The sequence below is a fragment of the Lontra canadensis genome, unplaced genomic scaffold (genome assembly GCF_010015895.1).
Source record: "Lontra canadensis isolate GAN:19392208 unplaced genomic scaffold, GSC_riverotter_1.0 scaffold45, whole genome shotgun sequence".
Taxonomy (NCBI): Eukaryota; Metazoa; Chordata; class Mammalia; order Carnivora; family Mustelidae; genus Lontra; species Lontra canadensis.
In genome coordinates this window covers 15,274,448-15,289,845 of record NW_022631039.1, presented here as the reverse complement: position 1 = coordinate 15,289,845, position 15,398 = coordinate 15,274,448, and the positions used below count along the sequence as shown (strand labels likewise).

The window sequence follows — 15,398 nt, the reverse complement described above, 5'->3', positions numbered from 1 at the left end:
GGCGTGGGAGAAGCTAGTGTCTCCCTGCGCGTCCAGGGCGCAAGGACCCGCGAGCTCCGAGGAAACATCCACCAGGACAGGGAGCCCAGGAGGAGCCCCAGCTCTGGCTCAGGGGCTGGGGGTGGGAGGGATACCCTAGGCTCTGCCTCGAAATCTGGGGCCCCGCGCAGGGAGCGCGGCGACGCGCACCGGGCGGGGGCGGGAGCGGGAGGCGGGGGTGGCGTCCCCGACAGCCTGTCGGACCACCCAGAGCGGCATTCCCTCCTCCCTCGGTCCGCGGCGGTCAGAGGGTCACCAAGAGCCCCGCTTGGCTCCCCTCAGCCGCTTTACTAGTGGTTGGGGCCTCCCCCGCGCTGGGATTGGATGCGAGAGAATGGGGTGGGCGCGGGCGGGGGACCCCAGAAGCCCAGGTTCCCAGTTCGGGCTTGGAGCAGCCCGCAGTGCAGACGCTGCCGGCCGGCGCCAGGGAGGACCTCGCACCGACCTGGCGGGCTGGCGGGCTGCGCGGAGGCGGCGGCAACGGCAGCGGTGGCCCCCGCAGGCGCCTGGCGCGCCAAGATGTTTGACAGCTCGCAGTATCCCTACAATTGCTTCAATTACGACGCGGACGACTACCCAGCTGGCAGCTCCGACGAGGAGAAGCGACTCACACGGCCCGCCTACAGGTGACCGCGGGGCGCGTGGTCAGAGCCTCCCCGCCAGCGACCCTCCTCCTCAAGGGCCAGCCTGGGATGGAGGGAGGGCTTGCTTCTCCGGGGGGCGGGGGCTGGGGCGGTGGGGGGATTCAGAGGAGGAGACGCGTTCCCTCAGCAAAGTCCCAGGTGTGAAGATGAGCTTCCTGGGTCGGAGCAGAAGCGGGCGGGGGCCTCCAGGGTTCACGCTCCCCAGCAGCCCCTTCCTGTCTGCACCTCCCACACACCACGGAGCCCTGGGGGCGGAGGAGCCCTGCGCTCCTAGAGCCGCCCCTGGCTGGAGGGGATTCCAGACTCCGGGGCGTCCCCTCCTCCGCCCCGCATGGCCCCATACGCCCCTATTTGCAGCTACATCGCGCTGATCGCCATGGCCATTCAGCAGAGCCCCTCGGGCAGGGTCACCCTGTCCGGTATCTACGACTTCATCATGCGCAAGTTCCCCTACTACCGAGCCAACCAGCGCGCCTGGCAGAACTCCATCCGCCACAACCTGTCCCTGAACAGCTGTTTTGTCAAGGTGAGCCCCGGCCCCAGCCCGCTGCCCTGCTCCCGGGAAAGGCCCCTGAGTGTCTCGGGCTTGAGGGCTCCGGGACCAAGGCATCCCTGATTCGGGGTAGGGGCAGGTTTTGCAGCAACAGCTGCTGGAAAGTTCGTTTTCAGCAAATCGGAGTGCCTCCAATTTGCTCCATGACCAACGCCATGCACCGCAAGGACAGGGACCTCTCCAGCGCTTGCCTAGAGGCGGAGAGGGGTGGGCCGCACGCACCAGGGGCCAGACCCTCGTGGAGCCCCTCCCTCTCCCGCAGGTGCCCCGAACGGAGGGCCACGAGAAGGGAAAGGGCAACTACTGGACGTTCGCGGGTGGCTGCGAGTCGCTGCTGGACCTCTTCGAGAACGGCAACTACAGACGGAGACGCCGTCGCCGTGGCCCCAAGCGCGAGGGGGCGGGGGAGGCGCATACAGGGGCCGCGGAGGGGCCTCCGGGGCCGCCTGAGCCGGCCCCCCACCGCCAGCCCCCGGCCCCCACCAGTCCCGCTGCCTTGGGGAAGGAGGAGCCCAGGGGCATCAAGTTCAGCATTGACTACATCCTGTCCTCACCGGACCCTTTTCCGGGGCTCAAATGTCCCTGCGGCCCCCAGGAGGGCAGAAACCCCCAGCCGGGGACCCAGCAAATGAACCTCCACCTTTGGACAGCATAAGGCAGGGCTGGCACCCAGGCAGCCTGGGGTCTTCCAGAGGATTTCAGCCCCCGCTCAAGCCAAGAAGCAAGGTTTTGCCACATCCTACTAACTTCCACAGACTCCTCCTGCTCCAGGCTGAAAAACACCCTGGGCTGCAGAGATGGGAGGTCAGTCTTCTGGCTTCATCGCTCCAAGTCCCCTTTGCAAGAAGACCCATGGGGTCCTGCCTGACCGAAGCATTTGCTCTAGATTCACTGAATAACCCTCCTCTGAGGACTAGGAACATGGCTTCAGGGCCACGTCCGCTTAGATCCAAGGCAGCGTTTCACCCCTCCATCATCTGAGAGTTTGCTGCATAGAAAGCCATGCCCGGGAAGGAGCCAGGGTGTCAGTATTCAGCTGGCGAAGCAGGTGGGCATCCTCCCTCGAGCTAAAAGGGCTAAAAGAGAAGTCGGGTATCAGCTGAACCCGCGGATGTCGCCCCAAAGTTTTTGACTGTGGCCCTGTTACAGATGATGGGCTCGAAAGTGTAAGTGAATCTTGTGCTGTGGCAGAATATTCCATTCGATTTGATTCGATTGCTTGAGAAATCCTGTGTACTTATTTATAGAGGAAAGAAGGCAGGAAGAAGGGAGGAGCGAGAGGGAGGAGGGACAGGTCCAAATTTGGGACAACACGAGGCAAAGCACACTTTTCTGGGTCCCTCTGAGCCAGGCACACGCTTCCAATGGGGCAGCTGGCTTCCCCGGGGAAGCAGACATTCCGTAGCAGCGGCTGATAGATTCCCCGCTACCCGGAGAGGTGTGCAATTAGGGAGTGTGCAATCACCAGCGTTGGAGGTGGGTGCACTCCATTTGAAATGTAAATGATTTAATTACTGCACGAAGACGGGCATTTTAAAAAACACCATTATGCACAGTGAAACTATTTGACCAACCTTATCATTTTTCACCAGCCCATTTTTGCGGCGTTAATTGTTTTCAATGACTTAATTTGAACATTAGTATGGATTACACCTAATCTGATCCACTAGGTGACAATGATTGGCTAATTTTATAAACAACAAAAACACACCCAAGGAGGCTGACTGTCTCGACTGGGAATTACACAGTCGTGCTTTCTCGGGCTCTGAAAAACCCAGGCCGGTAAAGGAAGGCGGGCAGGAGGTAGAGACAGAGCCTTCCAAGAGACTCGCTTAGACTGGCTCGCTTCTGATTCGGACAACCTGACCTTTCCTTAAACTGCCACCCTGGAGAGGCTCCCCGGATTGATGTAATCGTTTTGAGAAGAGGGGAGAAGGCTGTTACTTAGCGATGTGGTGAAACGCCTGATCCCCGATTCCAGAGAGGAATCCTGGTGGTGGTGTTCCCACGGCCTGCCCGCCAGCGCTCTCTTGGTCTGGCCAGGCCCTGCCAATGGGGCAACCTGTTGGCCTCATGGGGGGAGGCAAGCCCTGCCTCTAACAGACCTCTGGAAAGCAGGACTCAGTCTGCAACAAAGATGACATCTCTCCTTTGCAAATGCCAGCTACCAGAACCCTTTACTGGGAAAGCGCCCGACCCCGGTGGGCCCTCACCAACTGCTAAGCCTGGAGCTGAGCCCCAGATAGGGTCTGTCTCCATGGCTGCAACACCAGCCCTGGTGAACTGCATTACTTCTCATCCTCATTTTACAGATGCGGACCTGCATGCAGGTGGACCCAGGCCCACGGCCCAGGCATGTGGCTTTGGGGCTGGGCTGCTAACATGCCCTCCAAGCCATGGCTCATGCAGACTCCGAGTGTCTGTGTGCATGTCTGTGCCTGTGTGTGTCGTAGCTGTGATGTCTGTGCGCATCCCCGTTATTTACATCCCTTTGCCGGTTGTTCTGAAAGCATTGTTTTAAACGATAGTAAATAAGACATAGGTGGTACAATGCAGGTTGTACTGCTGTATGTAAGTAGATAGCACACAGAGTCGTTGGAGATCTATTTTTCTGCTACCCATCATGCAAATACAATTTGCATTTTATCTTTTGGGTTCTGGCTGTGTTCCTGCGTTGTGTTGTGGTAAGCAAAGCCTGATGGACCAGAAAGTTCCATGTCGTAAAGAGGGCGGTTTTGGAAGCCCCGGCCTTAGAGGGCGAGAGGGGGCCTGGCGACCAGCACGTCCTCCCTGGGTACAGGGTCCGGGCCAGGTGACCACTGGCTGCTGGGGAGTGAAGGGGTGCCAGGCAGGCGAGCTCTGGGTACTCGGAGGTCTAACATTTGCTTTGCAAAGGATATCAATCATGTTTGTAAAAGCAAAGGGACATTTTCAATTTGCCAGAATGTGATAGCCCACGACTCAGGCAGGTCTTCTAGTCTTTTGAGTGAGTGGCATTTCATACCAAACAACATTGCAGGGGTGAGGGCCGGCTCTGACCTATTCAAATACCAGCAGCATGCAGACTCGCCCGGCGCACGTCTAATTAAATACTTTATGCCTCTCTTGCAAATCCGCTGATTGATCACCGATACGTACATTACCCGCGCGTTACCCCCGAGCAGATGTCTGCCACATGGTTATGGATCACCGCGTTTCCATTAACAAAGCTGGGAGGCGCTGCCGTGCGGGACTTAGGGGAGGCTCGTGCAAACCGCCATCGTGCAGAGTGAAGTTGCCTGCGCCCAGGCTGAGCCGTTCCTCAACCAGACTCCGAGGGAGGGTGCCCTCTTCACAGCAGCTGGCCGGGCCTGGGCGCTCCGCCCCAGCCAGAGACCCATGATGACCACATTTGTGTAGGTGGGAGACAGCCCTGGGATGGGAGCACGAGCAGGTCTATGGGTGCAAAGCAGCCCTGGACGGTGCCCTCCCCTCCGCATGTCCGACCTCAGGGTCTGGCATCGCCATGTGTCCCCACAGAAGCCTCCCACAGCCAACAGTGTCCTCCCTATCAAGCCACCCTTTGGCCCCTGGTCTGTCCCTGGGGAAGCAGAGAAAAAGCCTCCCTTCTCTTCAAATGCCCTCTCTCCTTGACTGAGTGGTTCTGTGCCTCTGTTCATTCATCCAACAAACATCCATGAGCCCCATGCTAGGTGCTATGGGGCAATCATGGACCAGCCTGTGTCCCCCCAGCATGCCTGGAGTGCTCACACATCAGGAGGCCAGGAAGGAAGCCTGTGCCCAGCGAGCCAAGATAGCAGGTGGCTCGGGGAACAACCATCAACTCAGACAGGGTGGCTGGACAGGGCCATCCGGGGGCCACCTTCAAGCTGAGGCCCTAAGGACAGGCAGGTGCCCATGTGCCAAGAGGAAAGGGCATTCTGGGTGGGGGGGTGGTAAGCTGAGCCCCTGAGGGGGGAAGGAGTTGGGGTGGTGTCTTGCAGAAGGCCACTGAGGCTGGAGGAAGGCACAGGGAGGGGGAAACACTCTCCCAATTCCCAAGTCCATGACAAACACCATGTCTTTAGCCTTTGAGGTTTGAAGTGCATCTCCTGCATTTGCCTTAGTTTGTCACTGTCCTTTCTGACACATGGAACTCCTACAGGACAATCACCTCCTGGGTTCTGGGCACTTCACCTTGGTTAATGTGGCCTCCATGATGGATGCTGCATGTCTCCTACTCTTGTCCTCAAGCCCCTCTTCCTGAACCATCCCATCCTGTGCTCATGAAACCAAGACACATGTCCTAGCTGGGTGGGTCCTGGCTGGGTGGGTGATGCCAGAGAGGACAGTGCGGAAAGTTGAGAAGGGTCTTCTAGAGTTCCTCTTGGCACCAGGCCTCCTTGGCATCTTCTAAGCCTCAGCTAGCTGCCCCAGATTGACCTCAGAGGTTGTTGGGCCCATGGTCCCGGCCTCCCAGGCAGGGCGGGGAGCAGCCCCAGGCTGGGAGCCTTGCAGGTGCGTGTCCTTGGACAGGCCATCTGCCCACCTGGGCCCCAGGTTCTTCATCTGTAGGATGGGCCCCACACAGAACCCCCAGGGACTTAACTGAGGCAGACTTCGTCTCCCCTCTCATGTCTGCCACCTGCCCCCAATTCTCTGCTCAGCCCATGCCCAGCAAGGGAGGCAGGGAAGGGCCTGGCTTGCTGGGCTATGACGGGTCTCACGGAAACCAAGCTGGGCAAGTCCTCAGAGCACCTTCCTTTCCTGAAGCAACCCCCAGGGCCCCTTCTCCTTCTCTGGGGTCTCACATCTGCCCTGGGCACTGCCAGCTTCCTGTCTCCCCACCAGGCAGGCTGGGATGGGGCCATCTGCAGCCTCCAGGGTGGGAAGGATACTGTGTGGGGGGGCTCTCCTTCTCCCCCATGTACAGCTTCCTCAGCATATCTATTCTGGTTCTGAGGATCCTCAGGTCACAGGGGTCCAACCGTACCAGTCAACAGTCTATCTAGAGGGTCCCAGGGTCATTGGCCTGGCAGCAGCGTGACACGGGGGGTCCCTCTGGGAGGTGCTAGAGGGGAGGGCCAGGGCTCCCCACACTCCCTGGGCACCTGCCTCCACCTGCCTCTTCTCGGGGCACTTTAGCTCCATGCCCTGGACAAGAGGCTACTATAGTGACAGCCAAGGACATGGACACACACCCCAGCACCTGCTGCACGCCATGTCAGCTGAGGGCTGGTATGGGGGTCACATACAGATCCATTCCACAGGGGAGGAGACTGAGGCTCTGAGAGGCCGCCCAGAGCTCATGGGAGCAGAGGCAGGTCCTTGGTCCATCCTGTCCCCCCAGGCGCCAGGATGCCAGGCTGAAGGTGGAGGGACACCTTCTTGGCTGGAGGTTGAATGGAACTGGGCTGCTGAGGGGCCCAGGCTATCTGTCGCCTGGAACCTGACTTTGCATTCAGCCAAATTAGCAACCCATAAACATTTGCAACAATGAATGTTTCGTCCCGTTAAAAATACCCAGTCCGTCTAGTGCAGGCAAGCCAGGCGCCTGCCGTCCCAGAGAAATGGGCTCCTGGAAGGAAAGGTGCTGCCTGTCAGGCCTCACGGCAGTCGACTACAAACTCCCAGCCCCTGCGCTCCTGTGGGGCCGCATCTCCCCAGCTTTAGGCCACGTCCGACCCCATCCACGTCGTCGCAAGCTCGCTCAACTGTGACAGCGGAATTAGATTTATAATGAAGCATGGTCATGCAGTCACACCGGTTCTGAAGGAAAGGAGATTGAGGGGGAACGTGGGAACCGATGAAACTTCGCTGGGCACTGAGTCGCTGCAGGAAGGCCACCACCTTACACCTCACCCCTGTACCTCCCAGCGGCCGCCGTGAGGTCTGTCATGCTCCAACAACCGTCGTGCATCCCCACATGCCCCACCCACACCTGCTGGTCCCTGGGTCCCCATGAGCCCAGGACACACCTGAATCGCCCACCATCACCCCTCAGTCGCTCGACTTCTGGCTTTGACAGACACCATGGTGTCTGTACCAAGTGTGGAGCCAGAGGAAGAGAGTTAAACCAGCTCTCTCTGGATCTAGCTGTAGACAGCGTGTCACACACATTCCTGACTTGAGCTGTGTCACCGCCCCTATCCCACCAGGGCTGCCCCGTGTGTTGGAGCCCCGTGCTGCGCTCAGCAAACATGGATACCCTTAGAGCCGGGGCCCCTGGTGGCTCCTGGTCTAGAACCTCTTCTTAAGGACCACGGATGCCATTGGCCACCAGGGGCAGGAACCCTGCAGGACAGAGAGCAGGGAGTTCTGTTCCCCAGTGAGGAGGCAGGTGGCGGGGCCGTGCCCGTGCTGAACCCAGCGGGCCACAGAGCCTGGGCATCAGTGCCCCACCCCCACCGCTGCCTCCCCTGGTGACACAGGTGCAGGCTGAGGGCTCCTGTGCAGAGGAGGTGCCGGGAAGTCCAGGAGAAGCCACTTTGTCTCTGTTGGGCAAGCAGGTGCAATGAGACAAGAGCCAGAGCCACTGAGACCTAGGGAGGTCTGTTCAAGGGAAATTCTGGTACTGGGTGAGGGTGGGGACCCACGCGCGGCCTGGCCTCCTGTGCATCTCCACACCTGAGGGAGATTCACCCATCAGATGTGCCCGTGCCAGATCCTGTGGAAGGAGGGGAGCTTTCCTTGGTGGCCTCTGACAGTCACCATCTTAGCATCCTCAGAGGGGTGGGCAGAGGACACTCTGGCCTGATAAAGGGGGACCCTGAGCTCAGAGAGAGGTCATAGCTTGGAGCAGCCATGGCCACGTGTAAATCTGGGGCCTCAGATTCCCACCGCATCCGTTCACAGATGGAAGGAGCAGAGAGGGCCATCGTGCATGCATGTACTCACACAAGCACACTCTCACAGACACACGCACACTCACAGGCACTGGCACACGTGCACACTCATGGGCACACAGGCACACACTCATGGACTCACGCACACTCACAGATACTGGCACACGTGCACACTCACAGACACATGCACGCTCATGGGCACTGGCACATGTGCACACTCATGGGCACACAGGCACACTCAGTGAAACACGTACACTCACAGGCGCTGGCACACATGCACACTCACAGACACACACTCACGGGCGCTGGCACACATGCACACTCATGGGCAAATAGGCACACTCTCATGGACACACGCACACTCACAGGCACTTGCACACATGCACACAGCATGTGAAATGCACACTCTCACATCATTCATCTCCAGGCTCAGCCAGGAAACAGGAGTCTCACTGGGCGCTGCTGGCTGGACCTATTGGCCGCTGGCATGCCCTGGCAAGTGTCACACCCTCTCCCACAACGTCTTTTCCATCTTCATGACCTCATAAAAACCTATTTGGCTTTCAAATCATGGTGCAAAATTCCCACCTCTGTCCAGGCTCCCAGCGTCCATGGGCAGACATGGCTATCTGGTCCAGGCTCAGTTGGTGGCCATGGAACAATCAGCATCTAATGGGGGCACAGAGCGGGGAGCTGGGCCTTGGACAGACATGCCGGGACCGCATGGCTCAGAGAGGGTCATGTGGGCTCCCAGGGTCCCTGGCATCGCCCACCCCAGAGAGGCAGGGACATGATGGAGCAGAGGAGGCAGGAGCTCCCAGCCCACACTGCTCCTGGCCCTGCCCCCCACCCACCCCGTGTTCCTCTGACTTCTGGCAATCCCACATCCTGCAGGTACCCTGGTCAGCGCATCTCGGACATGTCCTTGTCTCCAGGGAAGTCTTGGGCCCACGGAGCAAGACGTTCCAGACATGGAGACAAGCAAGCCCCACGTGTCTGCAGTTTCTGAAAAGCTGGCAACGATTTTTCCCCACTGTTTTCTGTTTAGAATCACTGACTTGGCTGGATGTTGTCCAGGAACCTGGCCAGAGTGTCTCACATCAGCCCAGAGAAGCAGACAGGCAGACCTCCAGCTCCCCAGGCACAAAGGGCAGCCATTGCCCCCCTGTAGGTGGTAGTCTGGGCTGGGCTGGGGGTCTGAGCCAGGCCCAGCCTAAGGAGCCCAGTGCCCCAAACATGGGATGTGGACACGTCCGGCACTGACTGGGCTCCCGAGGATGCCTGCCCTCCACCTCCTGCCGCCCCCATCAGGGTCAGCACACAGGGATCCCACAGTCCAGTCCCAGAGCCAAGGGACTCTCCCAGGCACTATCTACAGCTCGAAGCAAAAAAATGATGGAGCGGGGGATGGATCCCCATTCCACAGATGAGAGATGGAAGCCAAGAGAAGAGATGGGCCTCCATGGCTCTGTGTCCCCCATCAACAGCCCTCGGAGGGTCTCACATCACAGTCAACGAGACAAGGGTTGGCTGGACGTGTCTGTGGGTTTAGGCGATGCTTCTGGGCTACCCCGGGTTGGAGCCTTCACATCCTGTGTTGGTTCTTTCTGGGTCTTGCCTCTTGAGCTTTTCCCCAATACCTGGGCTTCAGTAAGAGGAGCAGACCGAGGGGCATGGGACCTTCCCCCACTGAAGCCAGCATAAGGACAACCAGAGGAGCCCCCACCCTCAATGGAATAGTGTCTGTTCTGCCCAGGGAATCAAATGGGATCAGTGGCTGCAGCTGTCCCCACCCAACTGTTCCCTTGGGGACAGACCCTCCCACCCAGGGCCACCTGGCATACCCCTCATCCTTGAAAGGATTCAAATCTCCCCAGTCAGATTACTCCTTGCCCTTGGCCACAGACATTGGGGCAGGGAGGGTCATGTGACCCCCAAACAACTGAATAAACCCCAACCCCAGGGTCTCCACTGGAACAGGGGGAAAAGAGCACTCTCGGGCTGGTGGAATGGAAATCTGGGACTGTAGGTGGCCATCTTGCTACTGCCTAAGAAAAGCCTGTTGGAGAATAAATAGCACAGCCAGACATAGACCCAAAAGGTGGGGAGAGACAGATTTTTGAAAGCACAATAACACCTAGATCCAGCCATGCCTGAAGCCATTACTTTCCAATTATCTCTGCCGGTACTACTCCACTGAGCTCAAGGCAGTATGACTTACGGTTCTAAGACTCCCAACTGAAAGAACCTTGTTTATACAAAAGTGTTTCAGCATTTGTTCTACAATGGAGGATAAATGCTTTCACCCAAGAAATATATCCCTAATGGTGGAATCATGACCAGTAAAACCGACATAACAGCTTAAAGGCCCCCTGTTCAAGCACAATGTGGAAACCTGGTCCACAGGTTTAGACCTGGTCTGAACCCACTAGGAAAAAAATGCAGGGTCTTTGACAAGTCCTGAGTTGACACAGCTGAGGAGGATGCTGGAATCTGCTTTCTTTATTTTTTTTAAGATTTTATTTATTTGACAGAGAGAGACACAACGAGAGAGGGAACAGAAGCAGAGGGAGTGGGAGAGAGAGAAGAAGGCTTCCCACTGAGCAGGGAGCCTGATGCAGGGCTCGATCCCAGGACCCTGGGATCAAGACCTGAGCAGAAGGCAGAATCTTAAGGACTGAGCCCCCCCCCAGGCGCCCCTGGAATCCGCATTCTCATACACCTTCTGATGCATCAGAGTTTGGGAACTAGAGTGTGGGTCTCTCCGCTGCTGGGGCAGTTGCAAGAGGGCACACAGGCAGGTAGTCAAGACCCCCGTGTGGCCCGCCTCAGGCTGGGGGCTTGGTCTGCAGACTGCCAACTCCAGGGAGAGGCCCAAACAACGCTCCCACACCTTCTGTCCCAGAGGGGGCAGGACAGAACCCTACTGCTGAGGTCAGGACCATATGGACCCCGGCAGCCAGCTGGGAAGGGCAGGGCCAGAATGGGGGGCCAGTGGCTCAGAACCAGCCCAGCAGGGGTGTGCCGGACAGGCACAGACGGGGGGGTGGGGGGAGGAGACGGGGGCAGGGAACTGGGCACTGCGTCCTGTGTGTCCCCACACATTGGCAGCTCTCCACCCTCAGGGCTGGGTATGGAGACACCCAGCTCAGCCTCCTGCCCCCTCAGCCCCATGTCTGAGCTGAGACAGTCCTGACTCTCTGGTGCTCTTGAACTCGCACTCCCTGCCTACCCTCCCCGCCCCCTGGGTGCCCTCTGAGGCACTTGCTGCACCAAGTCTGGCTCAGGCCACCTATGCAAGACCAGCTGCAGACCCCCTGGCTGGCAGTGGCACCTGTCTGGGCCCAGACCTTGTGGGAACGTCTCTTCCCTGGGCAGGTGGTGGCTGGGGTCTCGCCAAGGGTTCCCACCGTGAGCCCGCTCAGGGAGCCCCCAAGCCCTGAGAAGCTCCCGGAGGAGCCGCCGCCACGCAGCCGGGGAAAGCAATCAGTGCAACCGTGGCTGGATGGAAAGGTTAGTACATAAATCAAGGGAAATGTCAAGTGCCGTTTTACACTGATTGAGATGTAATTTGGGGCGGGGCAACGCCGGTCGCTTGCACTCAGGGAACCGGGAAGGAATCATGTCCATAATCACGCCAAGACTGATGGCCCCTCACCCTGGAGGAGGCTCTGCAGCCTCCCCAGACAGCAAGTGTGGCCCGCACTGGTCCTCTGTCTGTGGTATTGACCAGAACCCAGGACGTGTCACACACATGGGCCAGGCCGTGAGAATTTCCAAATGCCCCGAGATAGCACACATCCTGGAATCATCCATCAGGGGCCAGTGATACGAGGCTCAGCCCTGGGCCTCTGACGGCCAGACCCGGGCCCCCAATGACCAGATCCGAGCCAAAGACATAAGGCTCAGCCCCAGGCCCCCGACGGCCAGAAATGGGCCACGGACACAAGGCTCAGCCCTGGGCCTCCAATGGGAAGACCAAGCCCCAGATGGCCAGACCTGGGCCAGGGACGTGAGGCTCAGCCCTGGGCCTCTTATGGACAGACCAGGGCCACAGACAACCAGAAGAGGGCCCTCGGCCAGAACTGGGCCAGGGACACGAGGCTCAGCCCCTGGCCTCTGATAGGCAGACCCAGACCCCTGATGGCCAGAACTGGGCATCTGACAGCCAGAACCCTGCCAGGGACACAAGATTCAGCCCCAGACCTCCAAAGGCCTGACCCAGGCTTAGTCACCCACGTGGGCCAGTCACACACATGGGCCAGGCTGTGAGCATTTCCAAATGCCCCAAGATAGCACACATCCTGGAATCATCCATGAGGGGCCAAGGACACGAGGCTCAGCCCCGGGCCTCCAACAGCCAGACCCAGGCCCCTGATAGTCAGAATCAGGCCCAGGGCCACAAGGCTCAGCCCTGGACCTCCGACAGCTAGAATTAGGCCCCTGATGGCCAGAACCAGGCCAGGGACAGGAAGCTCAGCCCCCGGCTTCCAACGTCCAGACCCAGGCCCCCGATGGCTAGAACTGGGCCTCTGACAGCCAGAACCGGGGTCTAGACAGCCAGAACCGGGCCAGGGACACGAGGTTCAGCCCTGGGGCCTCCAAAGGCCAGACCCAGGCTCAGTCATACACATGGGCCAGGCCATGAGAACTATCCAAATGTCCTGAAATAACATACATCCTAGAATCATCCATGAGGGGCCAGGGACACAAGGCTCACTCCCCAGCCTACAACAGCCAGAACCCGGGCCAGGGCCCGAATGGCCTGTAAAGGGTGGTGTCACGCAAGGTGGACACGAAAGTAAACAACTTCTCCAGAGGTTAAGAGGGACAGTTGAGAGTGACAGACCCTTACTCAGCCTGCGGCTCCAGACGCACACAACAACACCCCGGAAGGGAACAGTAGACAGACGCACAGCGGCAGGGCTGAGACTGGAGGCCGTCCCTTTCCGAAGCTGAGGAGGTCCGCAGATGGGAACCCGATCTCCAAGAGGACCTGAACGGCACCGTCCGGCCACACCGAGAGGAAAACAGTACATTCGAACAACGGACGCATCCGGACGGTGTCCTGCAGGCATCACATAGACAGAGGGCGTTAGCGACATGCTGGGGTCCCTCACTCAGACCAGCAGGGAGGCTCCCGCCTGGACTGCGAGCAGGACGAGGGTGCCAGCTACCATCCAGGGGGACAAAGCCAGGAGAGCAACTAATAGCCACACGAACAGGAACGGAAGGGACAGACAGAAATTCACCTCTGTTCCTAATTTGCCCACAGTTTGTATTGGAAGCAGATACTAGTCTCTGTCAGATTCTTCTCTGGCACTGAGATAATTACGTGGCTGTTCTTTGCTGCTTTGTTCATATGGTCGCCTACACTGATCGATTTGCAAACATTACATCACACTACCTACAAGGGAATATTATTTGGCCATAAAAAGTGACACAGTGCAGGCACCTGCTAAGACATGGACGAGGCTGGAAAGCGCTAAGTGAAAGGAGCCCGTGACCACACGCCACGTGTTGGAGGTCTGCTCCCATGAAGGACCTCGGCAAACGTGTACAGACTTGAAGCTGCCACGGGAAGGGGAGGGAGGGGAGATTGGGGAGCGGCTGCTAACGGGAGAGGGATTTCTTTTTGAAGTGATGAAAAAGTTCTGGGTTTAGATATGCTGCTCAACAGTGTGAATATACTAAAAACCACTGAGTTGTACAAGTTAAAATAGTGAATTTTATGCTATGTGAATTATATTTCAGTTTTTAAATTGCGCGCGCACACACACACACCCCCAGCCTCGGTGAAAGCCCGGCTCAGCCCTTCACTGCAATGGAAACTGGGAGCACGTCCCTCTCAGGCTTTTGCTTCCTTGTGCTTGAAATGGGGGCAATAACCCTGACTCACGAGGTACTTGTGCCAATCAAGTCAGATAAGGCGCGGAACGCCCGGGGCTATTGTGCTAAATAATGAGATAATGCATGCAATGTCACCATTTACAAAACGTCACCTGGCGCCATTCCCACCACACCTGTGGGTAATTTGGGACTGACACCTGGGATCAGCCCTCACCCACGGCAACTCCTCCAGGCTTTACCTTCAGCCTTCTCCCCGAGCCCTGAAGGCAACAAGTGCCCCCACCTGCTCGCTGCCCGTGCTGGCCAGAGTGGGACTTCTGGAATCACACCATGCCCACCCCTTTCCCTGCTACACTCTGGGTCCTTGCCAGGCTTCTCACACACCTAGAATAAGTCCACATGTGTGCCATGGCCCGAGGCCTGGGAATCTCTTCCTCTTCACCCCACTTTCTCCTCCATGCTCCCTGGGCTCCCACAGCCACTCCAGCGATGGCCTCCCAGTGGCTCCCGCCCCAGGGCCTTTGGACCCCTGTCTCCTGGCCTGGAGTGATCTCCACTCTTTGTCCTCCCTCAGGTGTCCAGGAAAACGCCACCCCGTCCAAGCCAGCGGCGCCCCAGTCCCCGACCTCTCCCTTGGCTTTGTTAGTAACCGCACTTCCCGTTGCTACAGAAAGATTAACTCCTCACTACTGTGGTGTGTTAACTGTTACAATTTTTGGCATTTGTTTCCTTCTTTATTCGCCTTCCACACTGGGGTATAGGCTCCATCTACAGACCAGACCTTTGGGGCTCTCCCTAGGCTCTCCGACAGTGACGGGTGGGCCCCAGGACCTGAACAAGAGAAGCCTCTGGAGCCTCAGTTTCCCCAGCAGGACAGTGAGGAGAGCAGCTCGTGAACGCACAGCCATTCCTAGCCCCCCAGGTGCAGGGCCCCTGGTTCCACGTCACAGGTGGCAGTGCACTTGTCAGGGACCCCTTTAGGCACAAAAGCTGAGTCCAGAGGCCGGACCAGCTTCCCCTTCACCCCCACCCTCTCCCCATTTCGCGTCAGGGTGCCTGGAAGCTCCTCCGCGGACTTGGCCTCCCAGGAACACTCACCGCTCCTGCAAGTCCACAGGTGAGGGCCAGAGGGTGCACGCTCGCGCGGTGACACCGGGTGGCAGCAGAACGCCAGCGACGCGCCGGCCCGGGACACCCGGAGCATGGCGGCTTGAGCAAGCGCAGAGAGTGGCGGTAGGGCCCCGTCCCCGCATCAGGCCCCGCCCCTGTCCCGCCCCCAGCCCGCGGCCCAGGCCCCGCCCCCGCCCCACAGAAAGTACCCAGGTTTGGGGTGCAGTCTCCCAGGGTGACTTCCTGAAAAGGAATGTGTGCCCTGGGTGATGGAGCTGGGGAGTGGGGGCAGCAGGCAGGTTCTGCCCGCAGAGCTGATTAAACCGCCAGGCCTTTTTCCAAGCCCCTGACACCCATGTAATCTTTACCAGGACCTGG

The 15,398-nt window shown here is 58.6% G+C and overlaps 1 protein-coding gene across 1 annotated transcript; it reads left to right on the top strand.

Annotated features, from left to right (window-relative positions):
* The first annotated feature begins 558 nt into the window (after positions 1-558).
* On the top strand, positions 559-1,891 carry FOXL3 (forkhead box L3). The gene is made up of 3 exons (XM_032872324.1): positions 559-665; positions 1,041-1,209; positions 1,499-1,891. The coding sequence occupies exons 1-3, from the start codon at positions 559-561 to the stop codon at positions 1,889-1,891; spliced, it is 669 nt and encodes a 222-aa protein (XP_032728215.1).
* The last annotated feature ends 13,507 nt before the right edge of the window (positions 1,892-15,398 follow it).